Genomic DNA, 20,439 nt, shown 5'->3' with positions numbered 1-20,439 from the left:
TCAACATCAGTCATTCAATCATTATACAAAAACAAAAACATTCTATAATTTCTTAAAACAGCTACTGAGCCTTTGCTTGAAATCAGAAAGGTCCAATACTGTTGTATTTTGTTAATAAAGTAAATAAAGTCTGCTGAATCATACTCACAGATTGTGCACTGTGTGTTTTAATAAAGTCAATATATTCTGATAACAATGCTAAAAGTGAACTAATGTGTGATACAATGTAAGTTCTTACAGATTTTTGGAATCATGTAGAAAATGCAAGATTGGATTTGTGGAACACAAGAATTCAAATTCGAACTTAGTATCCCATCCATGTAAAGTGCATTCTCTTAAATAGTGAATATTTATTTTTAAAAGGCTGAGGTTTCCTGATAGCTGTTACAATATTTTTCTGTGTCCTTTACAACTGTAGCTTAATCCGCAGGTTTTATGTCTTCATCAATCATCAACTTATGTGTTTCTTTCCATTTTTGTTAAATTATCTGTGGATTGTTGTGAATTTGTACATATTACTTCTCTTTCCATGAGTCTACAGAATGTGAAGATGTGAAAGCAAAATGTACTTTTGAGGCTAAACGAACAACAGACACCAAGAGTCTTTCAAACATCAAACATTTTGATGTTTAAAGAAGTATCTCACTTTTATTTGTCTGAAGCATTTTAACAAATAAACATATAACAAAAAAGAGCTTCCCTTTGATCATAAGGAGAGCTGTTGTTCAGTGAGCTCTTTGTTTTTTTTTTTTTGTTTTTTTTTTTTTAAAATGGTTACCATGTCCTGGTGCTGTCCAGATCCTTTATGAACATTTGCCTGTTGCCTATTCAGGTGCACAAACCTCTTCTTTTAACACATAATTCACCATAATAGAGACTTGCATTTTTTCACTTAAACATAACAATTTAAGTTGAATTTTAATATTATAATAACTGCACCAGAATACTAGTGTGTTATAAAGTTTAAACATTTATTTTTTTTGCCTTCTTCAAACATTCATTATGTGCCTTTATCTGAATTTGCCGTATGGAGACACATACAAAGATTTCAAGACAAAATTGGTTTTGTAGAATACAATAAGAATGGTGATCGATAAAGAGTCTGGCTTTAACAAGGAGAACACCAGGTGAAAAAACAATGGGAAACATTACTCAACAGGTGGTCTACCCTTACTCTGAAATAAAGTGTTAAGTGGGTGAGCAGCTGAAGGTTTAGGAGTTAGATTCCAAGAATGTTCCATTAATAAACCTTTTAATCACTAAACCTATAACTATACACTGACATAAACATTGTAATGCCTGTCCTGGTATCCCTCATCCACCAAATAAGTAATAACTTTTTCAAGATATAATTGAAATTATATTAAAGCAGTCCCCTGTCTTCTAAAACCACATACATCCGGCATACAATATAAGGTATATTTTTTTCAAATCTTTTAGCTTGAAAATCATGTGGTCAATCTCATTTTTGGCACTACACTGCATATTGGCATGCATGCAGAAAATAGCCTGGAAAGTCATAAAGGTTTCAGAGAGTTGCAGTTACACTCATAAAACTTGATCTGTTATACAAGTTGCCTATAAATCTGTATAAGACAATATTATATATAGTAATTGAGACAGTAAGCTCTCCAACTGAGTAATAATTTTATTAATAATACAAAACACTAAGCATAAAAAAGCATTATTCCAAGAATTGTATTGAAATTTTAGAATACAACTTAAGTAAACAGGTGCATTTGTTCTAAACTACTAAGTATACTATTCATCTTCACATTAATGTTCCTAAAATCAATGTCTGGTTGTATAGGAACCTTAGCAAATGTTTGAAATGATGCCACCTTTAACGATGATACACACCTCATTTGGTATGAGGACCATTTTTAACTTGAGGCGTGTCAGCACTCCCGATTGAATATAAGGAGGGAACAAGGACACAGCCTTCACTGCCGGCCACTTGGAGACAGCTGGTAAGCCTTTCCTCCCTGTTTGTTTAGATGTAGACAATCAGTGTCACACAATGCTTGAAGTTTTTGTATATTAAGTTATTACTTTACTATTTACAGAACTAAGGAACTTTACATCATCTCAGCGCAGTCAAGGGTCAGGTATGAAGAACATCTGACTTTAGTTATTTTAATGAGATTATTACATAGCAAACCATGACAAAATGCCAGCTGTTAAAGAAACTGTATGAAAGATTTTGAGTTTAAATTTCATAAACTTGACTTAAAAACTTGAAAACTAGATATGAGGTAAAAATCAAATGTAGCTTTTACTGGTAACAAATGCTGAGTTGTTCTTAATTAGAAAAATATTGGAAATGATGTCCCATTTATTTGGTATGCGGTTCTTACAACAATTATCCAATCAGAAAACAGAATGAAAGTCACATTTAGGTTGCCAGTTTCAATGCTGAAATGCAGTTGGTTTAAATGTAAAATTACTACTTTCTAAATCCTCACCACAGCAGCACCTACAGCCATCAGTGTGCGAGCAGTCACCACTGAACTGCTATACTATAGTGAGGTTCTAAGCTTTCGCATGAGGCATGGCCTGTCTGCCCTACTGAGAATGAGAAAAACGTGTGTGTCCTCTATATGCAGGTTAAGCACTGGGAATCCAGGTTCAACTGAGACTTTTTTTTTTAACAGTAGGAGGGCAGGCTACATACAGTTTCTTTAAATGCTGAGATAAGAGCATGTTCTGTGATCATCTGTGTTGTGAACTTATTTTTATTGTTCATTCAAGAATATTCTGAGATATGACTATATGTCTATTTGAAATCTACATCTTATAATGAGAGCATAAAACAGAGTATTGAACTAAGATAAGTTCACTTCGTATTTCAAGTTGGTTGATAGTGTATTTTGTTTAAGCAGACAACAACCGCCACCATGAGTACGGACGCTGAGATGGCCGTTTACGGCAAAGCGGCCATTTACCTGCGTAAGCCAGAGAAGGAGAGAATTGAGGCTCAGAGCAAGCCCTTTGATGCCAAGACTGCCTGCTATGTGGTTGATACCAAGGAGCTGTACCTGAAGGCAACCATCATCAAGAAGGATGGTGGTAAAGTCACCGTCAAGGTCTTGGACACTCAGGAGGTTAGTGCATTTTAAAAATAATAATTAACTTAACAACAGAAGAAAAAATAAAACAATTTCCTGCTGACACATGGTCTATCATAGGAGAGGACAGTTAAAGAAGATGAAGTTTCTCCCATGAACCCTCCTAAGTTCGACAAAATTGAGGACATGGCCATGATGACCCACCTCAATGAAGCCTCTGTGCTTTATAACCTCAAAGAGCGTTATGCAGCATGGATGATCTACGTAAGACAGATTTTATTTAAAATGTTCTAACATATAAATACAGCATTAGGAAAAGCTTAAATTAATGTTTGTGTGTACATTTCTTCAGACCTACTCTGGGCTGTTCTGTGCCACTGTCAACCCCTACAAGTGGCTGCCAGTGTACGACGCTGAAGTTGTGAGTGCCTACAGAGGCAAGAAGCGTATGGAGGCTCCACCCCACATCTTCTCCGTCTCTGACAACGCTTATCAGTTCATGCTTACTGGTACGCCCTATTGATAAGAACAAAATAACTTTAACTTTATATTCAAATCTATATTTATTCATACATGTTTTGTTTTGTATTTTAACAGATAGGGAGAACCAGTCTGTCTTGATCACGTACGTTTCTCATTTGTTTCTGTGCTTAATTCTTATTTAGCTTCACACATGATTCTTAAAAGTCTTTTTCATCCCCAGTGGAGAATCTGGTGCTGGAAAGACTGTGAACACCAAGCGTGTCATCCAGTACTTTGCAACAATCTCCGTTGGTGGAGATAAGAAGAAGGATGCTGCTCCAGGAAAGATGCAGGTTAGTTTTGGTTTTAATTTACGTAACACTAAATCAGCTCAAATTTGAAATATAAAAGTTCAAACACAACCATAATTTTCTCTACAGGGCTCCCTGGAGGACCAGATTATTGCAGCCAACCCTCTGCTGGAGGCCTATGGTAATGCCAAGACTGTGAGAAATGACAACTCCTCTCGTTTTGTAAGTATTCTAACATTTGAAAAAAAAAAAATCTATTTCTAAAAATGTTGCCTGAAGATTTGTATGAATATAGATATACATATATATAACTAACATTGATTTTAACCAAATAGGGTAAATTCATCAGAATTCATTTCGGCACAACTGGTAAACTGGCTAGTGCTGACATTGAAACCTGTAAGTAGGATTTTGCTGTTATACTTGGATGTAAAATTATTATAATTTTTTTTTAACAATTTCCCAACACTTACAGATCTGCTGGAGAAGTCTAGAGTGACATTCCAGCTTCCTGATGAGAGAGGCTACCACATCTTCTACCAGATGATGACCAACCACAAGCCTGAGCTTATTGGTAGGCATAAGATCCATATGAAGTCTTAATATTGTATGTGCGTTTTTTCTTTTTATGAGAAATCAAAAATACTGTCTTTTTGCAGAAATGTCTCTCATCACAACCAACCCATACGACTTCCCTATGTGCAGCATGGGTCAAATCACTGTTGCTAGCATTGATGACAAAGTTGAGCTGGAAGCCACTGATGTAAGTGACAAAAAAAAATCTACGATTATACATATTTTAACTAAATATGATGAGACGTAATTATGGGAACTTCTTGAAACCAGAATGCCATTGACATCCTGGGCTTCACTAATGAGGAGAAGATGAGCATCTACAAAATGACTGGTGCTGTCCTCCACCACGGCAACATGAAGTTCAAGCAGAAGCAGCGTGAGGAGCAGGCTGAGCCCGATGGCACAGAGGGTAAGATTAGCTTTTGTTTACTGAATTGGTATGACATACTGTTTCATTGCTTATGATTAACACAACATATAAATACTTTTACAGATGCTGACAAGGTCGCTTACCTGTTGGGTCTGAACTCTGCTGACATGCTTAAGGCTTTGTGCTACCCCAGAGTCAAGGTCGGAAATGAGTACGTCACCAAGGGACAGACTGTGCCTCAGGTAAAGTGACCATTTCACTGGCAATCAATATTACCATGATGTAAAAAGAGTTGAATAACACTAAGTTCCTTTAGGTGCTGAATGCTGTCACTGCCCTGGCCAAGTCCATCTATGAGAGGATGTTCTTGTGGATGGTCGTCCGTATCAACCAGATGTTGGACACCAAGCAACAGAGAAACTACTTCATTGGTGTCTTGGACATTGCTGGCTTTGAAATCTTTGATGTAAGCTCATATCTAACATGTAAAACCATAGTTAAGTGTGGGTGTTCATATGAAATATTTGTCTTGACAGTTCAACAACAGCATGGAGCAGCTGTGCATTAACTTCACCAATGAGAAACTGCAACAGTTCTTCAACCACCACATGTTCGTCCTGGAGCAAGAGAGGAGTACAAGAAGGAGGGTATCATCTGGGAGTTCATTGACTTCGGTATGGACTTGGCTGCTTGCATTGAGCTGATTGAGAAGGTAGGCTTCTGGCTTTGAACAACAACAATGGAAAAGTTATTCAATGTCTGAATGCATTTTTTCTTGAATTCTCTCTAGCCCATGGGCATCTTTGCCATCCTTGAGGAGGAGTGCATGTTCCCCAAAGCTTCTGATACAACCTTCAAGAACAAGCTGTATGATCAGCATCTTGGCAAGAGCAGAGCATTTGAGAAGCCCAAGCCAGCAAAGGGCAAGGCTGAGGCCCACTTCTCCCTGGTTCACTACGCCGGTACTGTGGACTACAACATCAGTGGCTGGCTGGACAAGAACAAGGACCCACTGAACGAGTCTGTTGTGCAGCTGTACCAGAAATCTTCAGTCAAACTTCTGTCAGTTCTGTATCCCCCAGTTGTTGAGGGTATGCTAACTGTTAATTTGCACAAAAGAAGGTTTGATATTACTTGTAAAATTGTATAAATTATATTATATTTTGTATTTTCTTTTAACAGAGGCCGGCGGCAAGGGAGGCAAGGGAGGCAAGAAGAAGGGTGGTTCTATGCAGACTGTGTCCTCACAGTTCAGGGTAAAAATTCATAGAGAACAATAAATTGAAGTTTGTATGTTGGTTTATTTTTTGTTAAATTCTTTATATTTGGGGTTTTAGGAGAACTTGGGCAAGCTGATGACTAACTTGAGAAGCACTCATCCTCACTTTGTGCGTTGCCTGATTCCCAATGAGTCCAAGACCCCAGGTATAAACGCTACTGCTATAACAACTGATGTTCTTATTATTTTTTGATGACTATTATTTCCTTATTATTTCCAGGTCTGATGGAGAACTTCCTGGTCATCCACCAGCTTAGGTGCAATGGTGTACTGGAGGGTATCAGAATCTGCAGAAAGGGTTTCCCTAGCAGAATCCTGTATGGTGACTTCAAGCAGAGGTACCACTAAACTTTGTGGAAGTAAAAAAAACAAAGGTGTTCCTTTAAAGAAATATTAAAGACATCTTCCCCTAAATAGATACAAGGTGCTGAATGCCAGTGTTATCCCTGAGGGTCAGTTCATTGACAACAAGAAGGCTTCTGAGAAGCTGCTGGGATCCATTGATGTTGATCACGATCAGTACAGATTCGGGCACACTAAGGTATGAATGTTAAAAAATATATTCAGAGGCACTTATTTTAGGATTGCCAGTTTGAGATGTTAAATGTTTTTTCACACTGTGTTATAGGTGTTCTTCAAGGCTGGTCTGCTGGGTACTCTTGAGGAGATGAGAGATGAAAAACTTGCAACTCTTGTCACCATGACACAGGCTTTGTGCCGTGGATACCTCATGAGAAGGGAGTTTGTGAAGATGATGGAGAGAAGGCATGTTAAATATACCACGACCATAACTTTAAAAGGCTTTTAAAAGTTTTTTAAATCATAATATAATTTGTTTTATTGTTCAGAGATGCCATCTATACCATCCAGTACAATGTCCGCTCATTCATGAATGTCAAACACTGGCCATGGATGAAGGTGTACTACAAGATCAAGCCCCTCCTGAAGAGTGCTGAGACTGAGAAGGAGCTGGCCCAGATGAAGGAGAACTATGGGAAGATGACCGCTGACTTGGCTGCTGCTCTGGCCAAGAAGAAGGAACTTGAGGAGAAGATGGTATCTCTTCTGCAGGAGAAGAACGATCTGCAGCTCCAAGTGGCCTCTGTGAGTACTCAAGCAGACAGCATCAAATGAGCTTGTCCACAAATTAAACAATACACTAAAAACAATACTTTCATCCTTCAGGAATCTGAGAATCTGTCAGATGCTGAGGAGAGGTGCGAGGGTCTCATCAAGAGCAAGATTCAGCTGGAAGCCAAACTGAAGGAGACAACTGAGAGACTGGAGGATGAAGAAGAAATCAATGCTGAGCTCACAGCCAAGAAAAGGAAGTTGGAGGATGAATGCTCTGAGCTTAAGAAGGATATTGATGATCTGGAGCTCACCTTGGCCAAAGTGGAGAAGGAGAAGCATGCCACTGAGAACAAGGTTTGACCAATTTATCCCACAAATCAGATACACACTTCATGAACATATATGATTTCTTATCATGTTTTTAAAAACCAACAGGTGAAGAATCTGACTGAAGAGATGGCCTCTCAGGATGAGAGCATCGCTAAACTGACTAAGGAGAAGAAAGCTCTCCAGGAGGCTCATCAGCAGACCCTGGATGACCTGCAGGCTGAGGAGGACAAAGTCAACACTCTCACAAAGTCCAAGACCAAGCTTGAGCAGCAAGTTGATGATGTATGTTTAAATCTGCTAATCTAATTTATTTATTGGCAAAAGGCTTGAAATAATGATTACATTTGATTCCTTTTCTCCAGCTTGAAGGGTCTTTGGAGCAGGAGAAGAAGCTGCGTATGGACCTGGAGAGAGCCAAGAGAAAGCTGGAGGGTGACCTGAAACTGGCCCAGGAATCTATCATGGATCTTGAGAACGACAAGCAGCAGTCTGAGGAGAAACTGAAGAAGTAAGAATGAGTGCACATATTCCATTACTCTGGTTAAATTAAAAACAAACTTACAATGATTTTATTTTATTTTACATTCTTCCCCTTCAGGAAAGACTTTGAGATCAGCCAGCTTCTCAGCAAGATTGAGGATGAGCAGTCGCTGGGAGCTCAGCTTCAGAAGAAGATTAAGGAGCTTCAGGTAACGTTACCTTTCAAATGATATCATCAGTATATAGGGAACGGGTTAAAGTCCCTCCCAAATAGCACTAAACTCACAAGTTAGCATTAATCAACTGTCCAGTTGAAAATCAAAAACCTAAATGGCACCATGAACTCTCAGAAAATATGCTGTATAAATCCATTTGTATTTTTTCTTAAGATTTTGACCATCTACACACATACGTGGCTAATGCGTGCATTGTGTCATAACACAAGAACAATTGTGAACTTGTTGATCCTTTATATCCAGGCCCGTATTGAGGAGCTGGAGGAAGAGATTGAGGCTGAGCGCGCTGCCCGTGCCAAGGTTGAGAAGCAGAGAGCCGATCTGTCCAGGGAGCTTGAGGAGATCAGTGAGAGGCTGGAGGAGGCTGGCGGTGCCACTGCTGCTCAGATTGAGCTGAACAAGAAGCGTGAGGCTGAGTTCCAGAAGCTCCGTCGTGACCTTGAGGAGTCCACTCTGCAGCATGAAGCCACTGCCGCTGCTCTGCGCAAGAAGCAGGCTGACAGTGTTGCTGAGCTGGGAGAGCAGATCGATAACCTCCAGCGTGTCAAGCAGAAGCTTGAGAAGGAAAAGAGTGAATTCAAGATGGAGATTGATGACCTCTCCAGCAACATGGAGGCTGTGGCTAAAGCTAAGGTGATGATTGTTACTATGTGAACAGACATCATATAATGGAAAATACTCATACTAACTTACAATGAAATGTTTAGGGAAATCTGGAAAAGATGTGCCGTACTCTTGAGGACCAACTTAGTGAACTGAAGACCAAGAATGATGAAAACGTTCGCCAAATCAATGACCTGGGTGCCCAGAAAGCTCGCCTCCTCACAGAGAATGGTAAGATAAATCTCAGGTACATAATTTGACTAGAGGAGTATTAGTCTTCTAATAAATCCTTTACATCTAAGGTGAGTTTGGCCGCCAAATTGAGGAGAAGGAAGCCCTGGTGTCTCAGCTGACCAGAGGCAAACAGGCCTTCACACAGCAGATTGAGGAGCTCAAGAGGCAGATTGAAGAGGAGGTTAAGGTATGAAACACACAAGTTGGTTGAAATGAACAAATCGTATTATGAAGCATCATAACATTAACTGTTCCCACAGGCCAAGAATGCCCTTGCCCATGGACTCCAGTCTGCCCGTCATGACTGCGATCTGCTCAGGGAACAGTTTGAAGAGGAGCAGGAGGCCAAGGCTGAACTTCAGCGTGGTATGTCTAAGGCCAACAGCGAGGTCGCTCAGTGGAGAACCAAATATGAAACTGATGCTATCCAGAGAACTGAGGAGCTTGAGGAAGCCAAGTGAGTTTAAAATCTGTGGCACAACACCATTTTGATTTTGTCATGTTTACTCATCTATGGTTCTTTTTAAAGGAAAAAGCTTGCCCAGCGCCTCCAGGAGGCTGAGGAGCAGATTGAGGCTGTCAACTCCAAGTGTGCTTCTCTGGAGAAGACCAAACAGAGGCTGCAGAGTGAGGTGGAGGATCTCATGATTGATGTGGAGAGAGCTAATGGTCTGGCTGCCAACCTTGACAAGAAGCAGAGGAACTTTGACAAGGTACAGATTCTACTTTTGTATGATCAAATTGTCCATTGTTGTGATACTTTAACTCACTGTCTGCATTTATAAATGATGAAATCTAGGTCTTGGCTGAATGGAAGCAGAAATTCGAGGAGGGTCAGGCAGAGCTTGAGGGAGCTCAGAAGGAGGCTCGCTCACTGGGAACTGAGCTTTTCAAGATGAAGAACTCCTATGAAGAATCTCTTGACCAGCTGGAGACCATGAAGCGTGAAAACAAGAACTTGCAGCGTGAGTGTTTTTCCTCATATCTTACCATTTTTGTGTACATCTGCAGGTACGACTTTTAAAAGTGAATATTTGATTCCCCAACAGAGGAGATCTCTGACTTGACTGAACAGATTGGTGAGACTGGCAAGAGCATCCATGAATTGGAGAAGTCCAAGAAGCAGGTTGAGACAGAGAAGGCCGAAATCCAGACTGCCCTTGAGGAAGCTGAGGTAAGAAATATATGAATCACAAAAATGTAGTTCTGAACATGTAAACGTATACCGGAAGAGAAGTTATAAACTACTTTTTGACATTTTCAGGGAACTCTTGAACATGAAGAGTCTAAGATCCTCCGTGTCCAGTTGGAGCTTAACCAAGTGAAGGGTGAGATTGACAGGAAGCTGGCAGAGAAAGATGAGGAAATTGAGCAGATTAAGAGGAACAGCCAGAGGGTCATTGACTCCATGCAAGGCACTCTGGACTCTGAGGTCAGAAGCAGAAATGATGCCCTCAGGATCAAGAAGAAGATGGAGGGAGACTTGAATGAGATGGAGATTCAGCTGAGCCATGCCAATCGCCAGGCATCTGAGTCCCAGAAACAGCTGAGAAATGTGCAGGCACAGCTCAAGGTATTGTCAGTCATTTGTTTCAGGTTGGCCATGTTGTTATAATTCACCTACATCGACGTACATATACACTCTACTCCATTCAGGATGCCCAACTGCACCTTGATGATGCAGTCAGAGCTCAGGAAGACCTCAAAGAACAGGCTGCTATGGTTGAGCGCAGAAATGGCCTGATGGTTGCTGAAATTGAAGAACTCAGGGCTGCCCTGGAGCAGACAGAGAGAGGTCGCAAAATCGCTGAGCAGGAGCTGGTTGACGCCAGCGAGCGTGTTGGACTTCTGCACTCTCAGGTACAATGATTCCACATTTTTACACAAATGAATGATATTTTTACATTGATATGTATGACCATATTGTCATCTTGAGGCTCATTAAATATGTTTTTCTTCTCACTGTATAGAACACTAGCCTGATGAACACCAAGAAGAAGCTTGAAGCTGACCTGGTCCAGATCCAGAGTGAAGTTGATGACACTGTTCAGGAAGCAAGAAATGCTGAGGAGAAGGCCAAGAAGGCTATCACTGATGTAGGTTTTTCTTTTTTGGCATTCTTTTTGGTCTTGTTCTAATCTATACTCCAATGATTACAACTTAATGTGTTTGCCAGGCTGCCATGATGGCTGAGGAGCTGAAGAAGGAGCAGGATACCAGTGCTCATTTGGAGAGGATGAAGAAGAATCTGGAAGTTGCTGTCAAGGACCTGCAGCACCGTCTGGATGAGGCTGAGAACCTGGCCATGAAGGGTGGCAAGAAGCAGCTCCAGAAACTGGAGTCCAGGGTAAGACTAATATTGTTAAAACCAAATCAAAATGTTACTGCAATCAATATTTCAACAAACATATAATTACTTTGAATCATGCTTTCCAAAGGTGCGTGAGCTTGAGACAGAGGTTGAAAATGAACAGAGACGTGGAGCAGATGCTGTTAAGGGTGTGCGCAAATATGAGAGGAGAGTCAAGGAGCTCACCTACCAGGTTTGTAAGCAAAATGCATGAACAACTTTTTATTCTTAGCTCATTTTATCCTTAAATCCTAACTACTGAATCTGTGTTTAAGACTGAGGAAGATAAGAAGAACATCACCAGGCTCCAGGATCTGGTTGATAAGCTGCAGCTCAAGGTGAAGGCCTACAAGAGGCAGGCTGAGGAAGCTGTAAGTACACAATATTTACATTTATCACATTTTTATCACAATTTTTCAAAATTTGTATTCTTGCAGCATTGCTAAATTATGTTATGTGCTACAGGAGGAACAGGCCAATGTGCATCTGTCCAAGTGCAGAAAGATTCAGCATGAGCTGGAAGAGGCTGAGGAGCGTGCCGACATTGCAGAGTCCCAGGTTAACAAGCTGAGAGCCAAGAGCCGTGACTCTGGCAAGGTAGGGTATTCCTTTGATTAGAAATGGTTTCTTTTATCTAATTTTATAAAAAATAAAAATAATATCTTGTTTCTGTTTCACAGGGCAAAGAAGCTGCTGAGTAACTTTTAATGAATGATGCTGTTTCTGTTCATAAAATATGAGTTTGAAACAATAAATTATTTTTAATATTTATGTTTTTGTCTGAGTAGTTATTACTCAAAGTCCACTGTAACAAACAAACAGACACAACACACATAAAATTCATTTCTTTTAGTGTCTCATGGCATGAATGTTAAAGCCAAGTACTACAACACATACATTGACATTTAAATTGTTAAAAAATTCAAAGGTTTCACTTCCTATTTGTTTACATTTGAGTTGCAGTTGGTAGCCCATAATATCAGATCATGGTTGCAGAAATCACCGAGATTATCAAGATAATTATACCAATGAAAAATATTTCATGTATAATAATAACAGCGAAGCAGGCTTATCATAGTACTGTAAAAAAGTAATAGATACATTTGAAATCATGAACTTTAATGCATTAGGCCGTTACATCGTCCAACAAAATCAATTATAGGTCAAACAAAATGGACGAAAGATGGCAAGGCCAAGTCTTGTTTATAGGAGTAGAACAATTATTTTATTTCAGACACTAGGGGCAATCAAATTTCTCAAAAAATGTATGTTAGAAAACCATCAAAATCTTTTTTTTTTTGCAAGCAGTATATTATACAATTCTTATTACCACCACATCATAAAACATACAACAATGGAATGACCTCAGCTGCCTTTACCCCATTCACCCTGTTGCAGTTTTATTTTATTATTATAAATATCTGTTTTTGATGGGACAGACATAAGACTGAAAGAAGAGTGAACAGTATAGAGAGACATTCAGCAAAATCTTTCAAACCCTGATCCTCTTCTGGATTTACCTTGATGTACATAAAAGTTATATTACTATCGCATGCCATAAAGTCACAGGATGGCGGACTGAACGCATCATATGAGTCCAGTGCTTGTCCTCAAATGTTTTGTCCTTCCCCAAAATCACTTGTCCAATAAGACGTTTAGGTGACTTTCTTTTCATTATTTCCTTTTGAAAGATCGACACAGAAATTTTACATTGCACCACAGGGACTTCTGACAGTGGGAAGTAGAAGGCTTCATTGAAGACAGTTACAAAGCTATGAGCCACCACAGAGGATTTTTGTGACTTCTGCCGGTACTGGTTGCACATAACACTGATTCTTGCACAAAGAGCTATGGGATAGATGGGGCATATCACTTCATATAATACCACACTTCATGCAAACAATTACATAAACTTAATGTTATGCAGTTAAATACTTACCTGTGATTGAAGAGGTGTTAATAGTGGCCACCTTCACCTTTAAAAGTCCTATTTCAAGTCTCTGTAATGTTGGTAAAAAATTTAAAGACAGTAGAAGTTCCCCAACAAGGTCCTGTTATCACAACAAGAATGAATGAGTATTGCTGTTACTATTCTAAAATGTAAGCAATAACAAATTAAGGATTTACAAATTATTTAACCTTTTGTGGAACTTGTAGTTCTCTTTGTAGTTCAACAGGAGTCGATATGTTCAGTTCATTAAAAGGTACTCTTACCTCCCCTAGAGCTTTATGTTTGGAAAATGTATCAATGTGTCTCACCTAGGCATACAGAGAGGCAAAGGGAATCATTAAATCAAAGAATCTAAATCTACTATATTTGTTTACTGAAGCACCTCCATCTTGAGTGTGATGAGATGAGGCCTTATATGTTCTTGGAGTACACTGCTGAATTGGTCACCAAAAACTGGGCAGGAGCTGCCTCTGACAATGCAAGACCGCCACTCTTGGATAACTGTCCACATGAAACATTCTTTCTGTTGATCCTTGTATAGAAAATAACAATCATAAGACACCTGTTTATTTCAACCTGTAAGCAAGAAACAGTACACTTGCAGATTGTTCTCTCCAGGTACCTTAATGTCTTGATAAACCTCCATCTCAGCACCTTGAGATTTGTCCCACAGTAGTAGAAGCCTGACAAAAACTTGGAAGTCGCTGCTATGGCAGTGTTGCTGAAGACGCTCAAGTTGCAAAATGGTTACTACTACATGTGACTGTATGTGGTCATAATGCACAGAGAACCTTAGCAATCCCCCAACCTAAAAAATAGTTTATTTAATGCTATTTTTGCTATCATAAATTTTCATCACATGTAAGCATATTCATCACTAGAAGCATGATGCATTTAAACAGACTTGTATTATTACCTTGACTAGCTCTTCCTTCATGTCCCCATTTAGTTGACAGTACTCTGAAGCGGAAAGTGTTGTAGAAGACAGACTGAACCTGTTAGTGTCAACCTATAATATAACACACGTAAACATTCATGCCTTTAACACAAACCATTATTGTTCATCATCTGATAGTTTTCCTTAGGCAACAAATTACAGCAAAAATCCAACATACTCATAGCACTATTGTTTACTCTTGACACTTTTATGTCATTTTTGATCGTGCCAAATTTAGCTAGTTTGCATCCTGAATACTGTTTGCACAACTGAACAACAAAGTAATCACAACATTTACCTAACCTAAATCGAGTTTACTACTGTAGCTCAATGATTCTGATGGTATGTTGCCTTTTATTTCACCATGAAAGGTATTCACTGTATGGTCAGAAACTTAAAGCCAAGCACTTTATATCCATATGTCTGAAATGTTGAAATACACAGATGCTGAAAATATTGTTTATGCTTTTGGTAGCCTATTTGTGTATTTCATTATTTCAAACTTTGAGAATAGACTCAAAAACATTTTGTTTTCTTCTACTCTTTCTTTGAATAAATAATTAAGACTAAATCAAATTACCTCACGGCACTGTTGTTCTGGATTCTTGTCTTCAGATGCTGAATAATCACCTATTCCCTGGGCTGATGTTTTACACAGTTAGTATTCACACTAATAATAATAGTTTTTCCAGTGATGCCAGTACCAACCATTCTCACGTGTATGTGTATGAACACAGTATCTGCAGGCCTGCCATGCCAAGATGCTAAGGGTCCCAAGAAGAAAGACAACAGCAATGATCAATAGAGCATACTTCACTGGTAATATCATCCCCCCATATGAAATCTTAAAATTCCAGTAAGGAGGGTAGTCCATCTTCATAGCGCATTAGCCTCCAGAAGCAGTCACTTGTATGCAGTGCTGCACAAGTGCACAATTTCGTTAATATGCATCGACAAACAAAGCACAGCAAAGGTTAAAAGGCATTTACCTTTGATGAAAGCCAAATATCAGACATTCTTTTGACAAGTATCTAAAGAATTTCCAACTTTTCCAACTTGCATTGCTCTTCTGTATTTGTTTCTTCTGTGTGTGACTACACCTTTGTATGCATAGGCTCTCTGACACTAATCACATGGATCCCATGACCTGCTTGGATAGCCAAACTGGTTAGATTACATTTGAATAAGGTTCTAGACAGCTCACCATGTATCTTAAGATACTAACATGTTAGTTTTTGATATAACAGTTAAATATGAATATCTAACAGTAACAGTGGTATTATCACTGTGATACATGTCGCACTCTATCTATAGTAAAAATAGTAACATTGAACAAAAAAATCTGCAATCATGTTTTAAAAAAGGCTAAATTATAACTAGTTATCTCAACTAGTCATTAGTTAAGTGCAATTGTTTGCTATGAGAATTCTCTGAACACTTTTGAAAGTTTGAAAGAGGGTGAACATCTTCAAATCAGCTTTTCACATTATTATTTTACATTTGCATACACTTGCAACATAATTGCAACATTCGTCCCACTGAACTTGGCTGAATTTCCTTCACAACTGCTAATTACCTTTGGAAAACAATGTCCACTGAAGCTTTTTCTGCCCTACAACAAAGTACATGTGTGCACTCAGTCACCAAGGTAACTGCTTCCCTGTGAAGTTCACAAATGACCTGTGGTTTTTGTCTGTCAGCCCTCCTATCACAGAGAAGACTACAGAAATTCTCTCCACTGGACTCAGTGGGGCCTTTAAAAAAAAATGATACATGACATGCATGATACATCAAAACTGTAGCATGTAGTTAAAGTGTCTTAATAAAAATATTTCAATAGCAAATGCTTCTAATTTTAATCAGTCTGAATATGACAAATGGTATAACAATATAAACTAGTAATTTATTATATTTTGTTCCTTTGAGCCACCCATGTCAGTTTGAATCCATCCAAGATGTAAAGCCACACGGAGGATCCCATTTGACTCCAGGTCAATGGTCATACAGCGATTTAACATATTCAGAGCACTTTAACACTTTAAACAAACAGATGCCAGAAAAAAAGACCTCATCTTTTTTCTACCAACCAGATTTGATCTCTTAGGACAAAAACTGATACGAATCATTTAGATCATAATATATCGTTTCTGATAAAGTACCTTGGAGGTTCTGGGTACCATTTAAAGTTATTTGCCCTTTCCCCCCAGCTGAGCTCCACTGAGCTCAGCAGAGAGCTCACATTGATAACGGCTGCTCTTTGAATGCCCATGGCTACTTCTTTAGATGCTGCTTTCTTTAGCAGAGGAAGGTTTGCCTATTGATATTCAAATATTTGAGACCAATATAACATTTTGTAATTGTGTAATTGTGTCTGAGTGACATTCTATATAAGATCAGAATCAAATACAGTCGTGGACAAAATTGTTGGTACCCCTCTGGCAATGAAAGAAAAATCAACAATGGTCACTGAAATAACTTGAAACTGAGAAAAGCAATAATAAATAAAAAATTACTGAAAATTGTCAAACAAAAATGAAATATTGCTTTTCATCTGTGGTTCAACAGAATTATTAGAAAAAAAACTAATAATGAAACTGGCCTGGACAAAAATGATGGTACCCTTAACTTAATATTTTGTTGCACAACCTTTTGAGGCAAACTCTGCAAACAAATGATTTCAGTCATTGTCAATGAGACTTCTGCACTGGTCAACTGGTATTTTTACCCATTTCTTGTGAGCAAAATGCTCTAGTTGCCTTAGGTTCGAAGGATCCTTTCTCCAGACAGCATGTTTCAGCTCATTTCACAGATGTTCAGTAGGATTGAGATCTGGGCTCACAGAAGAACACTCCAGAACAGTCCAATGTTCTTGGGTGTTTTTAGCTGTGTGTTTTGGGTCATTGTCCTGTTGGAAGACCCATGACCTAAGACTGAGACTGAGCATTCTGACACTAGGCAACTTGATAGTTTTGAGATTTCATTGTGCCTTGCAAAGATTGAAGACACCCTGTGCCAGATGCAGCAAAACAGCCCCAGAACAAAACCAAGCCTCTTCCATGCTTCATGGTAGGGACAATGTTCTTTTCAGTTTTCTTCTTCTCTTTCTCTTGTCCATGTTCACTGTTATATCCATCATGTCTCCAAACAGCACAATGACATGTCTCCCTTTAAACAGGCACACTGACTGAGGACAAGTTTGAAGACACCCGTGATGCAGATTAGAGGACACACCTAAGTTTAACATGTCCCTATTGTCCAATTATTTACAATCAATCTTTTCTAGAGGTACGATCCTTTTGGTCCAGGCCAGTTTCATTAGTTTGTTTTTCTTAAATAATTCTGCTGAACAACAATTCAAAAACAGTGTCTGATTTTCATTGGTTATTTGTCAGGAAATTTTAATTTATTATTGCTTTCTCAGGTTCAAGTTATTTCAGTGACCATTGTTGATTTTTCTTTCATTATAAGAGTGGTACCAACAGTTTTCTCCATGACTGTATATGACATCCAGTAGCCTAGGCAGGTATCCTCACTGCAGTTATAAGCTGTATTTATATCGCTATCTCTATTTTTAATAAATAATATATTGTTAATAAGATTTAAGTTATGTCAAAGAGAAATTACTTACGATTAGTGTAAAATTCTCCACAGTGAGATAGTAAAGTTCTTATCTTTTTAGTGTCATTAGAAGAAATTTCCTCTTTGATTACCTTTGTGATCATCAGCGGAGCCACAGCATTAGTCTGAAAATTCTCCATCATTTTTTCAGCTGTAACACTCCCAAAATCTGCCACTACGTTAGTGATCAGCTCTATGGTGCCACTTTTATTGGGCTGTAGAGTGATGGTTAAGGTTAGGACCTGGTTTTGATATTACAGTTAAAGATCCTATTACACAAAATGGATTCTTGTGAGCGTTAAGCCATGTTAGAATGTCATTACCTCAGAAACATACCAGGAGTTGTGTTTTGTTTCATTTGCATGTTTTAGTAACCCTTATTTATTATCTCCAAAGCTCAAAATACGCTGTTCCACTATGTCACAGGTGTCAAACATACGGCCCGGGGGCCAGATCCGGCCCTCCAAGACCTTTAATCTGGCCCTCGGCTGATTTTCTACTAAAATATTTTAATTATATTTTCTATTAAAATCTTGTTAATTTTCTGCGGTGTTTATCACAGCAGTGTCTCCAGCGTCTCTGTACGTGGCCCCTCCCACCAGAGCAGCACAAATGAAGACTTGTCTCTTTCCAAACGCTCTTAAAGGACGATCGTTTTGACTGTTGACTGTGACACCCTCATCAGAAAAATGTCCAACATGAGAAAAGTGGAGCCGAGTGCAGGATTTTACAACAAAAATTGACTTATTCCTGTTTACATACAAGTTCATGTTAAAACATTGTGTTGAAATTGTATTTTTCTTAAAGTTTCAGGTTGTTCATAATATTATAATATTTTGTAAAAGAAAGAGTTCATCAATTCAAAAACATTTCTGTAATAGATTTGTGTTTCTCTGCACAAATATTTGAACTTATTGTTACTTTTGGGGTTTATATGACATGAGTTTTCTGATCCGGCCCCTTTGGGATCAAAGTCGGTTGGATACAGCCCCCGGAACAAAATGAGTTTGACACCCCTGCACTATGTGATATCACGTAGTAGTAGTTTTCAAGTTAGCAGCTACCTTTTAGCTTTTGTTCAGAGATGGGCAGGATAGAAATTATCCAAATGACTCTAGTGAAGGTGTATGGGGGTTTAAAAACACAGTAGAGCACTTCCTGTATTACCTCATGACATCACGAAGTGGAACACAGTTTTTTGTGTGAATTAAACTAAACACAACTTCAGGTATGTGATGGAGAAACAACATTATAAATAACATAGATCAGAAAATAGGGTAATATGGACCCTTTAAGGTTAGGGCCAGGGTGAGGGTAGGGTTATGACTTTACTTTCAAACAACAGTATATTTTGAGTGTGAGAAAACTATGAGAAGTTTGACCGTGGGAACATAGAACAGTGGGATTTAGACTTTGCATTGTAAGGTTTCTAAGTGCATTAACAGAGCACATGTTAACAGCTCTTTACCTGTGAACCTGTTAAAGTAAGTCACACTATAAAATTGTGTTTTTGTCAAATAAAAATCATCCAAACGATGCAATGTATTCATAAATGATTGATTTTTACCCACGGTGACAATGTGAATTTTGGGATTTTTCTCGGACACTTCTCAAAGTTTCTACAAATCAGATAAATATACAGCCAAATGATAAAACTTATTTGATTAGGGTGACCAGAATTTCTGAATAAAAAAAACTGGACATCCCCGGTTTCTTGGTGGCTGGCAATAATAAAATTGTGAAACAAGTGCGTAATTAAGGGTAATTAAGGTTATGCAGAGACCATTCACGACTAACATATGAGCCAGTATAGTCAAATTGTTTTGTGTTTTGCTTGTGTTTAAGCAGATTTTATATATATATATATATATTGCCTAAACAAATGACAATTTATGCCTCTCTTTACAGTTGGCAGGTATCAAACTGGTCAAAAAAATGACACCTGGGATATTTCTTGTATAAACTTGGGTCAAATCAATGGTTTTGGATAAATCCACTGGGACAGAGAACACAGGGCTCAGAACTGGGACTGTCCCGAGTAAATAGAGACTTCTGGTCACCTTAAATTTGATCACGTGGCGACCTCTAGCGACCTTATGCTAACATAGCGTAGCGTGGATTTCTACTACTATGGTGTGCACAATATGTCCTTTTTATTTCGCCTGAACACCAACCAATATATATAAACATATTTTTAAAGAGTTACTTTTACCTGTGACCTGGCTGGGTCGAGTTGTCTCCGTTTACTAGACTTTCCACTATCTGCAGTCCAAAGCCCTGTACTTGCACCAGTTATCATCACTGAGCAACAATATTCACCGCACCACTGTTCATTTTTGTCGCCAACTTAATTTTATAGGTTTACACGAAAATAAATCGAGAGAATAAATCAGAGAAATGCTGCTAACAGTTTATGGCTCCTGGCTGTAGTTGTGACGCAGATTCTCCGGCAGATGGCGCTGGACACCGCCGTCTAGCTAGGTGATTCAGAGTGTAGTCCACTTTACTGTTGATATTTTCATAATCTTAGAATAAACCTTAAATAAAATAAGATCACTGA

General features: G+C 38.6%; 2 protein-coding genes and 1 pseudogene across 2 annotated transcripts; 1 reads left to right on the top strand and 2 right to left on the bottom strand.

Moving 5' to 3' along the window:
* The first annotated feature begins 2,897 nt into the window (after positions 1-2,897).
* On the top strand, positions 2,898-12,074 carry LOC110169712 (myosin heavy chain, fast skeletal muscle-like; annotated as a pseudogene).
* An 836-nt stretch (positions 12,075-12,910) lies between these two features.
* Positions 12,911-15,141, bottom strand: syt19 (synaptotagmin XIX). The gene is made up of 8 exons (XM_020935044.1): positions 14,979-15,141; positions 14,842-14,903; positions 14,241-14,333; positions 13,947-14,132; positions 13,707-13,856; positions 13,513-13,632; positions 13,313-13,424; positions 12,911-13,221 (listed from the first exon to the last, which is right to left on the bottom strand). The coding sequence occupies exons 1-8, from the start codon at positions 15,139-15,141 to the stop codon at positions 12,911-12,913; spliced, it is 1,197 nt and encodes a 398-aa protein (XP_020790703.1).
* Positions 15,142-15,901: 760 nt separating this feature from the next.
* si:dkey-12e7.4 (uncharacterized protein LOC558132 homolog) lies at positions 15,902-20,401 on the bottom strand. The gene is given in 8 exon segments (XM_055155896.1): positions 15,902-16,019; positions 16,185-16,289; positions 16,421-16,575; positions 17,972-18,121; positions 19,447-19,498; positions 20,092-20,150; positions 20,152-20,205; positions 20,387-20,401. Coding segments are annotated over 8 exon segments (708 nt in total).
* Positions 20,402-20,439: the final 38 nt, after the last annotated feature.

This window comes from Boleophthalmus pectinirostris, unplaced genomic scaffold (assembly GCF_026225935.1).
Source record: "Boleophthalmus pectinirostris isolate CB_2022bp ecotype Guang Dong unplaced genomic scaffold, ASM2622593v1 HiC_scaffold_2, whole genome shotgun sequence".
NCBI lineage: Eukaryota > Metazoa > Chordata > Actinopteri > Gobiiformes > Gobiidae > Boleophthalmus > Boleophthalmus pectinirostris.
Note: the sequence above shows the minus strand (reverse complement) of the source record. Positions and strands in the feature narration are given on the sequence as shown.